This window comes from Pundamilia nyererei, unplaced genomic scaffold (assembly GCF_000239375.1).
Source record: "Pundamilia nyererei isolate P.nyererei 1_Seehausen unplaced genomic scaffold, PunNye1.0 scaffold00033, whole genome shotgun sequence".
NCBI classification, from domain to species: Eukaryota; Metazoa; Chordata; class Actinopteri; order Cichliformes; family Cichlidae; genus Pundamilia; species Pundamilia nyererei.
This window is the reverse complement of record NW_005187434.1, coordinates 2,526,172-2,540,103: the sequence shown is the minus strand read 5'-3', so window position 1 is coordinate 2,540,103 and position 13,932 is coordinate 2,526,172. Positions and strand designations below refer to the sequence as shown.

Here is a 13,932-nt window from a genome sequence, read left to right as displayed (position 1 = left end):
CGGGAGAGGCCATGGGTTAAGGCTTGGGTTTCTTGGGTTTTTTGAGGGTTTTGTTTGTTTGTTTATGAAAATGTAAAATGTATTTGTATGTTTATTTATTGAAATTGATGTATTTAAGGCTGCTAGTTGTCATTAGATACAGTTTTGTGAGGAGAGCTATACTGTGAATACATGCTTCGTTCCACTATCTTGGTCTTCCTCACTGTAAATCCAGCCGCAAAAGGCCGCACTGTTACAGAGATGTAGAATATAAACACATCTGTCTGGAAAGCACTTTGGGTTTGCTCTTGTTTAAATTTGCCATGAAATATAAATAAAAAGGACGTGACAAAGTTCAAACATTTTTTCATATTGTGTTTGAAGTATTTTATTTCAGTTTCCTAAATATACAGATAATAGTAATTTCACACAATTCAGTGGGCTACATATTCAACTTAGAGGATGGAAACAAAGTATCAATCCTGCTATGCAACTTCAAGATGAGAATTTACAAATATCTGGTAAATCACAAATCTTTCAAAGTTTCTTGTTATCTTTAAAAAGGATATTACACAATGATAATGCAATGAATTTAAAAACAAGCTACAATACAAATTTAAAATATAAACATTTCTGCTTTGGTGCAGCAGGTCCTTTTAGTGGTGTTTCAGTCAGAAAGTTTTGCAACACTTGAATTACCACAAGGTAACCACTTGTATATTTCCTGGCATTCAGTAGGCGGACGCACACTTTTTGTATCAGTGGGGGGATCTAGTTGTGGTACTTCTCTGTGAACTGCCAGAGTAGTCTGCCAGTGGGAGGGGAAACCATTCGGGGGCCAGACATAGCACAACCAAACATCTCACAGAGAATATTAGAAATGTTACTTTTTGCTTTATGTTGAACTGCTCCTGTGTCGTGAATACACTGACCTATGAATCTGTTCTTACACCGTCAGGAGCCCTAGACAAGATAATTCCAAAGCCATTACACTGTAGCTGGAGCAAACTGAGTTTCAACACTGGGTGGCGTCAATATGTTCATGTTCAATCTTTACACACACATTCTTGCTTTACATAACTCTGTGTTTAATCATCATAATTATATAACTAACCAAAGAATGAGTAATACATACTTCACGTTGTGTTGAATCTGCTGTCAGGTAGGCTAAATCAGATAAGAAAGACAGTTCTTGACTGGGAAATCAAAGTGCCGTTTTTCACTTTTAGTTTAAGAGTGTTTACATCTAGCTACATTAGGTGAACTTTATACACTGTACATACATGGCTGTATAGTTGGGAATATTTTTAAAGTTTCAATTATTAAAAGTAAACACATTATCACCTTATCAACATTTGATGACAAACGCCTGAATAAACTCACTGAGTGTTTTTGAAGTTTAATGCTATTTGTAAACTGCTAAGCCCATAAGGATTAAAAGGTTAAACGCATTAAATAAACCTTTGAAGAATTTGTTCTGCCACTGAGTCATACAGCCCATAGACTGCCTACAAACGCCAAGACAAAAGCAAAGACGGACGAGTGTGGGAGGGAGACATCTTGTTTTACCTGCTTATCTTTACTTCCTGTTTCATCGACGTTGCGTTAACATGCCACGTTAATTACAGTTAGCCGATTTTATTGTCATATGGATAGGGTGTTAATACAATAACGAACCATCCCAGAAACCTGTATATTTGTTAAATTTCTGTACAACCCTCTGCGTTTACGTTTCTTTCCAATACATTTTGAATTATAGTTGTGTCGTTTAGGTTTTTTACGTCAGTTTTGATATTTCCTATGGTTCGTGAACGCAGCCTGCAGAAGCTGCCTGTGTGTGTTTGGTGTGAAGGAGGGGGGGGGGACGAACTTAGCTTGTTCAGCCATGTTAGTTTTCTCAAACGATGAGAGAGAGGAGACATGGCCTTGTCACTGAGCGGAGACGATGAGGAATATGATTCAGAATCTGAGCAGGTATTTTAATTTCGTGAACTCTACTTTGCTCTGTATGCTTCTCGATTTTTAAAAAAGGGTTTTGGCGTTTTTTCCTTTTCGTCAGTTACTTCAGGTGAATGTTTGTATCCGCTTTTCCTCTCTCTATGTAGGTTAGTCGGGTTGAAAGGAGAAGGTGTGTTTTAAACCTTATTCTTCGGTCAGCCAGGTAATAGCGAATAAACACAAAGCTAAATATTTGTACACATTTAAAAGAACTGGAGTTCCTCCTTTTTGTGTTCCGTGACCGTCCAAAAACACACCGTGTCCTCGCCTCCTAGACACCATCTATCTTGTTAGCCACAACCGACCCATTTTTGTACTGACCACCTCTTAATAGCGAGCAGCCTCATCCAGTGAGGTTACAGATCCGCGGCTGTGACCACAACCTCGTTATCATCCACTACCTTAACGGTGAAGGCCATCCGACTTTATGCTGGCCAACTTGTGATTTTGTCGTGCACTTTGGTTAACCTGCTATATCGAAACTGTTTTTCATGTGATTGATTTCCTCTCACTTCCAAAACTTGTCCCACAACTCTGCGCCTTTAAGAAAGCTTTAGTCAAAAACGTTGAGGAAGCAGGGACAGAGAAAGGGGGTGGGGGTGGGGAGAGGGTAACAATGAAGTGCCTCTACTTCTGTTACTTAGTAGTCCAGTGGCCCCAAACTGGGCAAATGGGTTTGATTTTTAACAGAAATAAAGCTTTAATGTGGCTTACAGGGGGGAACTTCTCATGAGTGGCATGGAGTGCATGCTCATTTGAGGTCAGCAGCATGGATACTTTCTCACAGGGCTCATTAGATATTGCACAAGTCTCTCCAGCACACAGTTGGCATGTACAGTTCAAGAGAAATGGGAGAAGTGCTGATGTAAGCGTCAGACCCCTGCTCTTACACAATGTTTATATCCACAACACTCACAAGCAGTGTAGCATCAAAGATCATATTTTGAAGTCTTCTGTTGTGACATATTATAGGGAGAGCAGCACATGTTATTTGTGCTAATTGAGCCTGGGCAGCAGATGAAGGCAAACGTGAGTTTCACTCGCTGACATCCACGCTGATGCTGAGTCAGAAGATTGTGTCACAGCAATATGGGCCATGTTTTTATTTGCAGGACTCAGCAGCCAATTAGTGTCTGTGCAGAGACAGTGGATCTGTAGCGTAGTGGTTTACACATTTGGCTACTAAGTGATCATGGGAGGAGATACATCTGGGATTTTAAAAAAAGCAGCCAAATAAAATTTGGAGACATGGAGGGAATGGAGGACATGTCAGTTTTTTGTTGTGGTTTTAGACTTTGCATGGACTTTTTTTGCTCAGAGACTCGGCCTTACTTTAGATATGCTATGTGAGACAAAGTCATGTGAGATAAGGTTAGGGAAATGGTGAGGTATCAGCCACACCTGCAGCAACAGCACCTGTCCTTTCTTCTGTGTTTCTTTCTCATATTTCCGTATTAGTCAGATGGATTAATGGAAAGCTTGGCACCATGAAAATAAGCTTTGCCTGGTTTGATCATTTAGCCTGGTTTTGCATAGATGCTCTGTCAGCAGCAGCAGCAGGCAAAGAACAACTTCTTGAGCTGACAGCAACACAACAGAAGAAACTCTGTTATGTAAAGGGATAGATCTAACAACGCGTTCCAAAATCCTCCTGGGGGAAAACGCTCCAAAGAGCAGTTTCTGTTAAACAAGAAGAAACATGTTGTCACTGTTGTTATTAGCAATTTGCCGTGAAGCTTCTTTAGCACATATTTAGGGCTGGTTTCTCCACTCCTTTCAGTGAATATCATTCAGAAAGCAAGAGTGACGTTATCGTTCGCCTGGAACATCTTGTTTTACCTGTCTGCAACGCCTCAGTATCATCTTCCACATAAGACAACCGCAGAGGCTTGAATGATCTTAATTTATTGTAATTTGGTGTTTTATACAAATGAATGGAGTAATAATTGGTCAAAGAGCTGAAATGAGCCGTCGTGCGTGGGCCGTGTGTGATTTCAGTAATAGAATAAGAATAGATGACATCAGGAAAGTGCTCAGAGCACAAATCATAGCTCCACTCTGAGCTTATTTTTATCCATCTCTCTCAGTTTTTTATTCAAACAGTTGCCATCAGAGAGGCAAATGTGTTGCCTAGGTAACCTCTCCTCCTGTGTGATTTGTCTTATTTTCATAGTGCTTTATATTGCCCTGCCATGGCAACAGGGAAGAGAGTAAGAAGGAGATGTGAGAAAATCACAAAATGAATTAAGGTTTCAGGATTCAGTTAGATAATTGGTTGCTTAAATTTCAGTCTGATCGTTAAATTACTGTTTTTATTTTTAGTCCACAGCATCACACAGTTGCTGCTTCCAGTGACTCAAATAAGAAGATTTGGAGTATGCTTTTGTCACAATTCTCAAGGTGACACCCTTAACCCTAAGCTTAACATGCACTGTGAGGACACAATTTCATTGACATGCCTACATTATGGGTACAGTTCAGTTTATATAGCGCCAAATCGCAACAGAAATTGCCTCAAGGTGCTTCATATCGTAAGGTAGAGACACTACCCTGACCACAGCTTTGTTTTTCTTTTTTTTAATTGTTAACTTGATTTAGAGTGAGTACTAGTTAACCCAGTAGCCAATAAGCAAATCATTTGTTTAATCAGTAACACAATAATTGTATATCAAAAGCCTACAAACACCACTTATGTGTCGTTAATGTTCCATCCAATAGGAATCCAGTACTTTTTAAAGCAAAAACATGCAAATATTCACTGATTCCAGTTTCTAAAATGTGAGAACTTTTTACTTGAAATGGTAATCTGAATACCTTAATTTGGGGTTATTTTGAGAGTTCATGATCAACTTTTCAGATATTTTGTTGACAAAATAATTACTTAGGAAATATTAAGGGAAATTAATTGATGAAAATTAATATTAATTGCTGCTTAAGTATAAACTGTTTCCACATGGCTCTGTTTGCCGAAGGATAGTAAAATCCCAAGTTCAAGGTGGAACTAAACTAAATTCCTTGTTTAGTTAAGGAATTTTTTAGTAGCTGGGTCATATGACTCACATGTAATTAAGCAGCAGCAAGAATAGCCTATAAATAAATACATAATGCATGCATCACAGTTTGATGGCAGTGCCAGTTTGATGGGATTCCTTGCGCTGATTACTATTATTTCAGCCGTTTGGTCTGATATCTGTTCACCTGTTAGTTTGCTTAAAGGTCCTGTGTCCATGTTCTCAATGACAGAGAGTCTCTTCATTTTGAGTTATCATCTAATGTCTCTTACGTTTTTTGCCTTCCAGCAGCGGGCAGCTAACCGGCCCAAACCCAAAATGGGGACGTCGTCAGCTGTTAAGCTGCCGTCCAACCGCAGCTCCTCTGGAGCCCGCCGCAGGAGGACACGCTGCAGAAAGTGCGAGGCGTGCTTGCGGTCTGAATGCGGGGAGTGTCACTTCTGTAAGGACATGAAGAAGTTTGGTGGACCAGGGCGCATGAAGCAGTCCTGCATCATGAGACAGTGCATCGCGGTGAGTCAGTAGAGCTTTAGAGCCAAAATTATCCATGAAGACATGTAACACTGTCAGCTTTGTTTTTCCAAAGCATTCACTGCTTAATAAACTTTATTTCTGCTTGTTTTTTCTTTTTTCTCCCCATGCAGCCTGTGTTGCCCCACACAGCAGTGTGTGTAGTGTGCAAAGAAGCCGGGAAGGAGGACACACTGGAGGATGAGGAGGACAAGTTTAACTTTATGCTGATGGAGTGCTCCATCTGCAATGAGATCGTCCATCCCAACTGCCTGAAGGTACAGAAGGGTGCCTACGTTGGGAACAGCTGAACAACTCCACCTCATCATTACAGTCATTGTGACGGTGACTCACACTGTTGCAGTAATGTGCCAGGAATCTCAGATCATTGTAACATGACAGGAGTGACTCAGGCAGTTGAATCGCAGTCAGAGGAGATAATTGGGTAGAAATGTTGATGTTTACATAACGCTAAAAAAACTTTGTTTGTGATGTGGATCTTAAGATTTTACGGCTCCCGACATGACACCATCACGCTGAGGGTTTCACTGAACACACGCTTAAGAAAGCTTAAGAGGTCAGGAGTTTAAAAACAAACTCTCAGATTAAAAAATAAACTGTATTAGATCATGACCAAAAAGGGCAACACACTGCACACACCCTGTTTGTAACCTGTTATGCGAAAACACAATTTGCTATTTGAATATGTTTGGTCAAACCAGTTTTTGAAGCATGGTCTGCATGTTTGTTTTGCATGCAAGAGCTACGAATTTTTAATGCCATCAGCTAAATTCCTCAAAAGAGTAGAAAACAAACAAACAAAACAGAAAAAAGAGGCTGCCTCTTTGTGCCTCGTTACAGGTTTTTCCTAGCTGTTTTATTGTCTTGTTGCAGAATATATTTGGAACCTCATACAGCAGTTTAGATTTGTAACAGCATATTTAGGCCGAGTTGAGATCTTTAACTGTTTATACTTCCCTTTTCTGAGTAATCCATGAAGCAAGAGTTGGCATGTTTAACAGCGACTGAGGTTAAACTGTGCTGACCTGCCTAACAAGTACGCGTCACAACAGCCACTTTCACTTCCCTTGCCTTGTTTGCATTAAACACACTGAACACAAGACTAAGCGAGAGCTGGCAGTTCAAGTTGAAATCCGACTCATTTGGCTGTTGTTTTTATCAGGTGTGCGACGCTTCGGGGGTGGTGAATGATGAACTCCCTAACTGCTGGGAATGTCCTAAATGCAACCATGCTGGAAAGAGTGGAAAAGTGAGTACAAATATGTGTGTGTCACGGTTTTTATGTCACGTTTCAGCTCATCAAGTGTGTTTTGGAAACAAAAGAGAATTAATTAGCATTACAGAGCTTTTGTTGCTTTCATTATTTCAATATTCGGTTAAAGCGTGTGTTGATCAACTTGCCACTTCCTGTTTATACTTTTGTCATCTTTCACATGTGGCAGTGAAGCAGGAAACCTCTGACTGCTGTGTCTTTTATGTTCTCGGTCACATTGATTTTGTTTATTAAACCATAGGAGCACTTTTAGGAACAGCGTCTTTTTCTTGTCAATATAGGCTAAAGGTATAAAGTTGTCTCGCAATTATTGTCCCTTTGGCATTGAAGCAAAAAAGGGGCCCGGGGTTCAAGTATGCCTCCAACCTCCCTGGCTCTTTGCTGAGGGAACAGAAGCCTGTGACAAAGGAGGAAGGGGACGCTTCTTCAGCAACTAAGAGGAGGTCAGACAAAGAGGAGACACCCAGGTACCGACCCGAGGAGTCTCTCAGCCGCCAGCCGCCGGTGCTTTCACCCAGCAACCTGCCACGGCCCCGGCCCGAGGACAAACTGAGGAAAAAGAGGAAGCTGTTTGATGATGATGAGGAAGAGGATCTCAGTATGAGGAAGAAGGTTTGTATAATAATGTACAGTGTGTAAATGGAGCAGTATTTTGGGGGCTCTAGAGTGCGACCAAATTGGTCACAAATGCGACCAAATTTTTCAATGGTGCGACTCAAAAAAATCCTAGTTCGCACCGGTGCGACCAGATGTTCGAGTAAAAAAACAAACAAACAAAAAAAAACCCGTCTCAGTGTGGTCAGACATAGTCAGGGGCGGGACTTCTCTGATTGGCCGTGGTGCAGATATTCCTGTGGTCCTTCGTGTGTACGTTTGAAAGTGCAGGTGGATAGAATTCCGCACAAAGACGTAAACACAGAGCGTGGACCCGACGCATCAGAATCAGTTTTCTCTTTCTTGGCTTTCTTACCCAACAGCACGTGAATGTCGTCATTAATTCCCTCTGACTTTTGCTGTATTGCTTCCACCATGATAAAATCACACTTCATGCACAGCTTTCTCTCTCTGTGTACTTTAAGAATAGTTTCCCATCTCAAATCTCTGTTTTCGCCATTATTAATTCGCTTAATTACCCACCAAACTACCGCTGTTTACAGCGCTATCTGACGCTTTTTTTTTCTTTTCTTTTTTTTAATGACCTCAGACAAGAGAGGGCAGCAACTTCTGCTGTTCAATACTGAAGAAATTTAAACTTTTTAAAATTATGCAAAATTGCAGAATATTTTTAAGGTTATCTGCTATAAAACGCCAGACTGTCTGAGGCAAAACTGAATTGAATCCAATCGGGACCTTGTAAATCTGAATCGAAAGGATTATAGAAATCAATGATGATACCCAGCCCTAGTGAGTAGCCTAGGCCTGACAGAAGTGGATGTAGCTGTGGGTAATAAGATGTAAAAAGAACTATTGATAACTTTTTTGTTAAGGCCTGATCCGTCTGAAATTCATAGCCAGTGCTCTGACAAGGAGCCATCATTCTCTGAACCCGAAAAAGCACAGTGTATCCAGAAAACACATTATGTGCTGTGATAAATGCACTGCCCAAGTGTCCCCTCTCCCCACTGCCTTTCAGCGGCAGGCAGCAGCAAACAGGTCGCCAGAGGAGGCCGATGTGATGATTCATTTTAACATTGTCTACAAAGTTACCAAAGAGTGCCAAAGCACTGCAAGCACAAACACTTTTTCAGTAACTTATCTTTCTTGTAGAACTGTGCTCCAAATAAAGAACCTTGTGTTGACAAGATTGTTAGTTAATCATTTCTAAATCAATATTGTCTGTATGGACAGCAATATTCCCCCCAAAAAAGTGCACATGTAAAACTGCAGTGTTAAGTGATGCAGTTGAAAAATGTGGGTGCGCCTAACTTTTAGGTGTATCAGTGCAAACGTGGCAAAAAGATCTAGAGCCCTGACATGTGGTTTTGTTTTTGTTTTTTTTGTTTCTCCAGGAAAGGTCAGATGATCCTTATTTTTCCAAACTTCTTCAACAAATCAAGAGAGAAGAGGATGATGAAGATGCTGAAGAAGAGGATGAAGACGGAAGGGAGCCTCTTTTCCAGAGCGGTGTAGAGAGGAAAGGGCGCTCTGGAGACCCTGAAGATGATGTGGATTACAGGGACTCCAAGAGCGACCTTTTGAATCTCAGCCTTAGAACACCGGTTGGAGACAGTGACCAGTCTCACTGTAGCTCTCCACAGGCCGGCCCCAGCAGTGAGGGCGGGAGCGAGACCCAGGAAAAAGGCCCGCGTCCAAAGGCTCGGCGTAAGCGGCGTTTACCTAACAGAGAGCTGAGTCGGGAACTGAGCAAAGCACTTACCCAGGAAATCCAGAAGACCGAGGACTGCATGGCCAATGAGAACCGGCAACCACTGAAGCCTGAACCAGAGACGGAAAACGAGGAACCCAAGAAGCTGTTCTGCAACGGCAATGAGCTCGGGGATCAGAGGGCCCACCTCAAGACCAAAGAGATGAATGGGAACTCCTGGGAGCTGCGACACTTCTACCCAAGTCAGATCACTCCGCTGGGCTTCAACAGGAGCACTCCGACAACCCGGCCAGTTCCTCCGCGCTCTCCACCCAAGTGTGTCCAAATGGAGCGGCACGTTATTCGGCCCCCTCCCATAAGCCCGCCTCCCGACAGACTGCCTCTAAAAGATGGAAAAGCACACATTATCCAGCGAGAGCTCTGGATGAAGATATTCCGCTATCTCACACACCAGGAGCTGTGTGTGTGCATGAGAGTGTGCAAGACGTGGAACAGATGGTAAATGCACAGCACTATCTCAACAGTGATTTAAAATATATTTCTGATGTTTACAGTTAGTGCAGAAGAGAAAAAAACCCTCTGAAATGTGGAGGAGCAGTTACAGTTTGGTTTAGAGTGTTCTGCCTTGACACAAAGACCTGACATTCAACACAAATCTTTATTTCTGCTAGGTGTTGTGACAAGAGACTCTGGACAAAGATAGATCTGAACCGCTGCACCTCAATCACCCCACTCATGCTAAGTGGGATTATCCGCCGACAGCCAGTCTCCCTGGACCTCAGCTGGACCAACATTTCCAAGAAACAATTAAGCTGGCTTATTAACAGACTGCCAGGTACTTAACTATAAGGGATTTTTGATCTAAGGTTACAGAACCCCCACCCCCCAAATCAGTGTTTTAAAGTGCCACTATATGTTTTAGGTCTGCGAGTGTTAAGGCTGTCAGGTTGCTCCTGGGCTGCTGTGTCTGCACTCTGCACCTCCAGCTGCCCTCTGCTGCGCACTCTCGATGTGCAGTGGGTGGAGGGACTCAAAGATGCACAGATGAGGGACCTCCTCTCCCCTCCCACAGATAACAGACCAGGTAAAGCACAACTACTATCATAAATGTGCCCTTTTCTCCTGCCAGCCATGCTGTTATGCATAAATGACACTCAAAGTTAAGTTTTAACAGCTGCAACATAAACACAGTTACTAATCATTTCACATTAACTTGCGTAAGTGTTAATGTTAAAACTCTTAGGTACTCAGTTACACATTCCTAACTATTTTATAGAGCAACTCTTGGAGTGGGAAGCTTTTCAGTAGCTGAAAAAGTTATTGCTCTCATTCCAAAGCCCAAAATAGATTTTTCCAGGAGGCGCTGCTTTAGATTTACGTTTTCAAACTGAAACACAAGCGTGAACTTGAATGTCAGAGACTTTTATAATCTTGAGGTGTTGATCAAATTTAAAATTGTTCTGTGTTACTTTTTATTTGACCAACTAAATAACAGGCCAGCTGGATAACCGCTGCAAGTTGCGGAACGTGGAGGAACTGAGGTTAGCGGGGCTGGACATCACCGACACGTCTTTACGCCTCATAAGTCGACAGATGCCTTTGCTCTCCAGGCTGGACCTTAGCTACTGCAACCATATCAATGACCAGTCAGTCAACCTGCTGACAGCAGCAGGGACCACAACCAGAGATTCCCTCACAGAAATCAACCTCTCAGGTGAGATGTTGAATCAGAGCGTGGAGTCATGGGAATATACAGGCATCAGGCTTTTTCATGTTTGTTTTTTTTCCAGCAGGCTTGCATACAAGTTCAGCTGGGCGGCTGAATTCAAATAAATGGCACACTTCCTGTCCTTTAAATAACCTGATGGTCAGTCTAAACTCATACTTCCATATAATAGCACAGAAAGCACCTCTGTTAGGACAAAATAGAACTTGTCATAAGACATACAATGGTTGATATTTTTATTGAGACTGGGTGTGTCTGTTTCCAGTGTCTCAAGTGTTTGTATTGTTTGTGTTGGTGTCTCTTTTGGGTGCCAAAATAAAAACAAACAAACATTGAAACTAATAAAACAAAACTGAAACAAGTAAACCAACTCTGTAAAATAAACTGCAGTCAAAATAAGTGTTTAAAATTATATAGAAGTTTTCAAAAGTAATGGAAAATACAAGACAATAACAACTCTTGTGTTAACCACAGAGGAAGAAGGCGAAATAGGGGGTTTTGCTAAAGCATCGATATTAGCCACTAAATTATTTAAATGCTGTGGGTTGTGCTTGATTGTTCCAGGAAATTATATACTTGGACTTGAGATGAATAAATAGATTAGTATACTTAGCATTGGTTAGTTTACTTCCTTTAATATGCTGCTTTTAGCATTTCAGCTACTGTGCACTTAGCTTGTGTTTTTTTTTGGTTTGAATTAGCAACGGTACTCAGAATTACAATCTTCTTTACTGTCATTGTGTAAAATGTAAAAAACAAGACAAAATGCAATGCTTTGCAAATATTGTAAACGCATATTTTATTCATAACAGAACATAGATGACATCTCAAATGTTTAAAATAAGAAAATGTTACAATTGTAAGAAAAATATTAGCTTGTTTTGAATCGGATGGCAACAAAATGTCTCAGAAAACTAGGACATGTACTTGGCATTGTTGTGGTGGGAGCATATGGTGTTCTAAAAGCTGTATATAGCTTTCAGCATTGATTGTGCCTTTCCAGATGTGCAAGCTGCCAGTTCCATAGGCACTAAAGTCCGCCCATACCGCCCATACGTCACAGATGGTAGTAAGCTGGATGACAAGCCCTCTCCTCTTTAGTCCAGAAAATCAGGTGTCCATGGTTTTTAAAAATAATTTGACATTTTGATTTTTCTGACCACATAACAGTTTTGCTCTCAATGACAGAATCATGCCTGTTTTTAGTGCTGCACCACCTGAGGGCCAGGAGATAACAGGCATCCGATATTAATTGTTGATCTTGTCTGCTGTGAGGAGATTTCTCCAGAATTGTGAGGGCAGTGTTTTGTAAAGCCTGTCTTCACTTCTAAAGAACTCTTAAGTGTCTCTTTAAGATGCACTTTTAATAACCAGACATTACTGGCCTGTTGCCAATTAACCTAATTAGTTTAAAAATATTCCCTCAGCTGCTTCTTCTTAGTACCACTTACTGTTTTGGCCTTTTGTTGCCTCCATCCCAATGTTTGAGTTTTTGTGAGACATGCTGCTGCCATCAAATTAAAAATGAGGTAATATTTTTCTTAAAATTGCACATTTTCTCAGTTTTTTGTGTACTGTTTTGAAAAAAGGAAATGCGCGAGATCTGCAGATCATTGCTTTCTGCTTTTATTTACATTTTAGTCCCAGCCTTATCAAAGTCCCCGGTTTACATTTATAGCAATAAAGCCCAGTTTTTGAATGCCAGATGTGATTAGTCTGGAGACGTATACATTTTTAAATTAGCAGGACTGACAGTTTTCTGTTCTTCTAACCCTTTTTCCTTGCCTCATTTTTTCAGTGTGTAACAGAGTAACGGACCATTCCTTAAATTTCTTCAAGCGCTGCGGAAGCATCTGTCAGATAGACCTTCGCTTCTGCAAGCAGGTGACCAAGGCAGCCTGTGAAAGGTTCATCGCAGAGATGTCTGTGAGTGTACCGTTTAAATTGAAAGAGGACAAATTGCTGCAGAAGATAAGCTAGTTCCCAACAGGGCAAACAATAAAAGGACTTCAAAGATGGTCTTTGCACTTAATGGAACAACTGGTCCTGTGATAAGTCTCTGAATCACTGTCAGTAAACTGAAGTGAAAGATTGAGGTTGACTGGATGGAAGCCTTGGAGTCTAATGTCAGGAGGTGACAAACATTCACTGGACGGGTTAAGAAGAGATGGCATGCATGTGTTTCTTTTGAGACTGTACTTTTATAAAGACCTGCTTGTAATTGACTCCTGGGTTATTTTTATTCCTTAAATATTTGAAAAACAGTATTTTTATAGCAGCAACATTTCATGAGTTTACAGTGTCTCAGGAACTATTATCACAGAGAGACTGTACCGTGAACTGAAAATGATCTCCTTCAGTTTGCCCTCTTGTAACAGTCTGCGTGCCAAAATGTACATTTGAATTTAACATCACTTCAGTATCAGAGAAATAAAATAGCATGTACAATATATCTGATCATAAAAATATTTAGAATGTCTTTTTGATGAAGATAAAAAAAAAAAAAAAAGATAAACAAATTTCATATTCTGTTACACCCTCATGCCTTCAGTTACATTACTACTTTAAACTGTGGAGTGTTTTTGCTTTATGGGGTTTTCAACAATATTTCAATATTAATTTATTGATTGTTTTTTTTATTACTGTTTGTATTTATTCAGTAAGTTGACATAGGTGTGTCACATAGCTGGGTCAAATAATTAGTACAAGTAATTTATCAGGGTGATTTAAGCCTGTTGCAGCTCCCAGCGGGTGAAGTTCAACACCCAAAAGTTAGTAACAGGAAGCTGACTGTCCCAGCAACTGTGAAACTGACTTTGTGATAATACAGTAATCCCCCACACATCTGTTTTCACCTGGTTCTGGTTTATATAATCTGCTAACGCTGACCTTTGCAAATAACTCATTTGCATAGTTTTGAACCTATACTCCCTACAGTAGGTGTTGTATTTTGGTTGTTGTGCTGTAATTGATCACCTCAGGTGAATGTGATGTTTATATTTGTAAATCCAAAAATGATGTGCTAATATGCATTAAAAGAATTTCATTTGTACCATTAAAGCGAGGCTTTGCTCTTTTCTCTTTTTTC

The 13,932-nt window shown here is 40.7% G+C and overlaps 1 protein-coding gene across 3 annotated transcripts; it reads left to right on the top strand.

The window, feature by feature from the left end:
• Positions 1 to 1,811: 1,811 nt before the first annotated feature.
• On the top strand, positions 1,812 to 13,904 carry kdm2ba (lysine (K)-specific demethylase 2Ba). Of its 3 annotated transcripts, XM_013909938.1 has the most exons (11): positions 1,812 to 1,953; positions 5,277 to 5,501; positions 5,633 to 5,776; positions 6,682 to 6,768; positions 7,114 to 7,404; positions 8,802 to 9,616; positions 9,790 to 9,953; positions 10,041 to 10,202; positions 10,614 to 10,832; positions 10,912 to 10,985; positions 12,643 to 12,715. In XM_013909938.1, the coding sequence occupies exons 1-11, from the start codon at positions 1,900 to 1,902 to the stop codon at positions 12,655 to 12,657; spliced, it is 2,250 nt and encodes a 749-aa protein (XP_013765392.1). In that variant the 5' UTR covers positions 1,812 to 1,899; the 3' UTR covers positions 12,658 to 12,715. The 3 variants fall into 3 exon arrangements, with proteins under 3 accessions (XP_013765392.1, XP_005729561.1, XP_013765391.1); XM_005729504.2 differs by lacking the exon at positions 10,912 to 10,985 and having other exon boundaries at positions 7,123 to 7,404; positions 12,643 to 13,904; XM_013909937.1 differs by lacking the exon at positions 10,912 to 10,985 and having other exon boundaries at positions 12,643 to 13,904.
• Positions 13,905 to 13,932: the final 28 nt, after the last annotated feature.

Coding starts and splice junctions, on each gene's coding strand:
- kdm2ba (XM_013909937.1), top strand. CDS start 1,900: ATGGCCTTGTCACTGAGCGGAGACGATGAGGAATATGATTCAGAATCT. Junction 6,769..7,113: donor ATGCTGGAAAGAGTGGAAAA/GTGAGTACAAAT, acceptor ATTGTCCCTTTG/GCATTGAAGCAAAAAAGGGG. Junction 9,954..10,040: donor GCTTATTAACAGACTGCCAG/GTACTTAACTAT, acceptor TATATGTTTTAG/GTCTGCGAGTGTTAAGGCTG.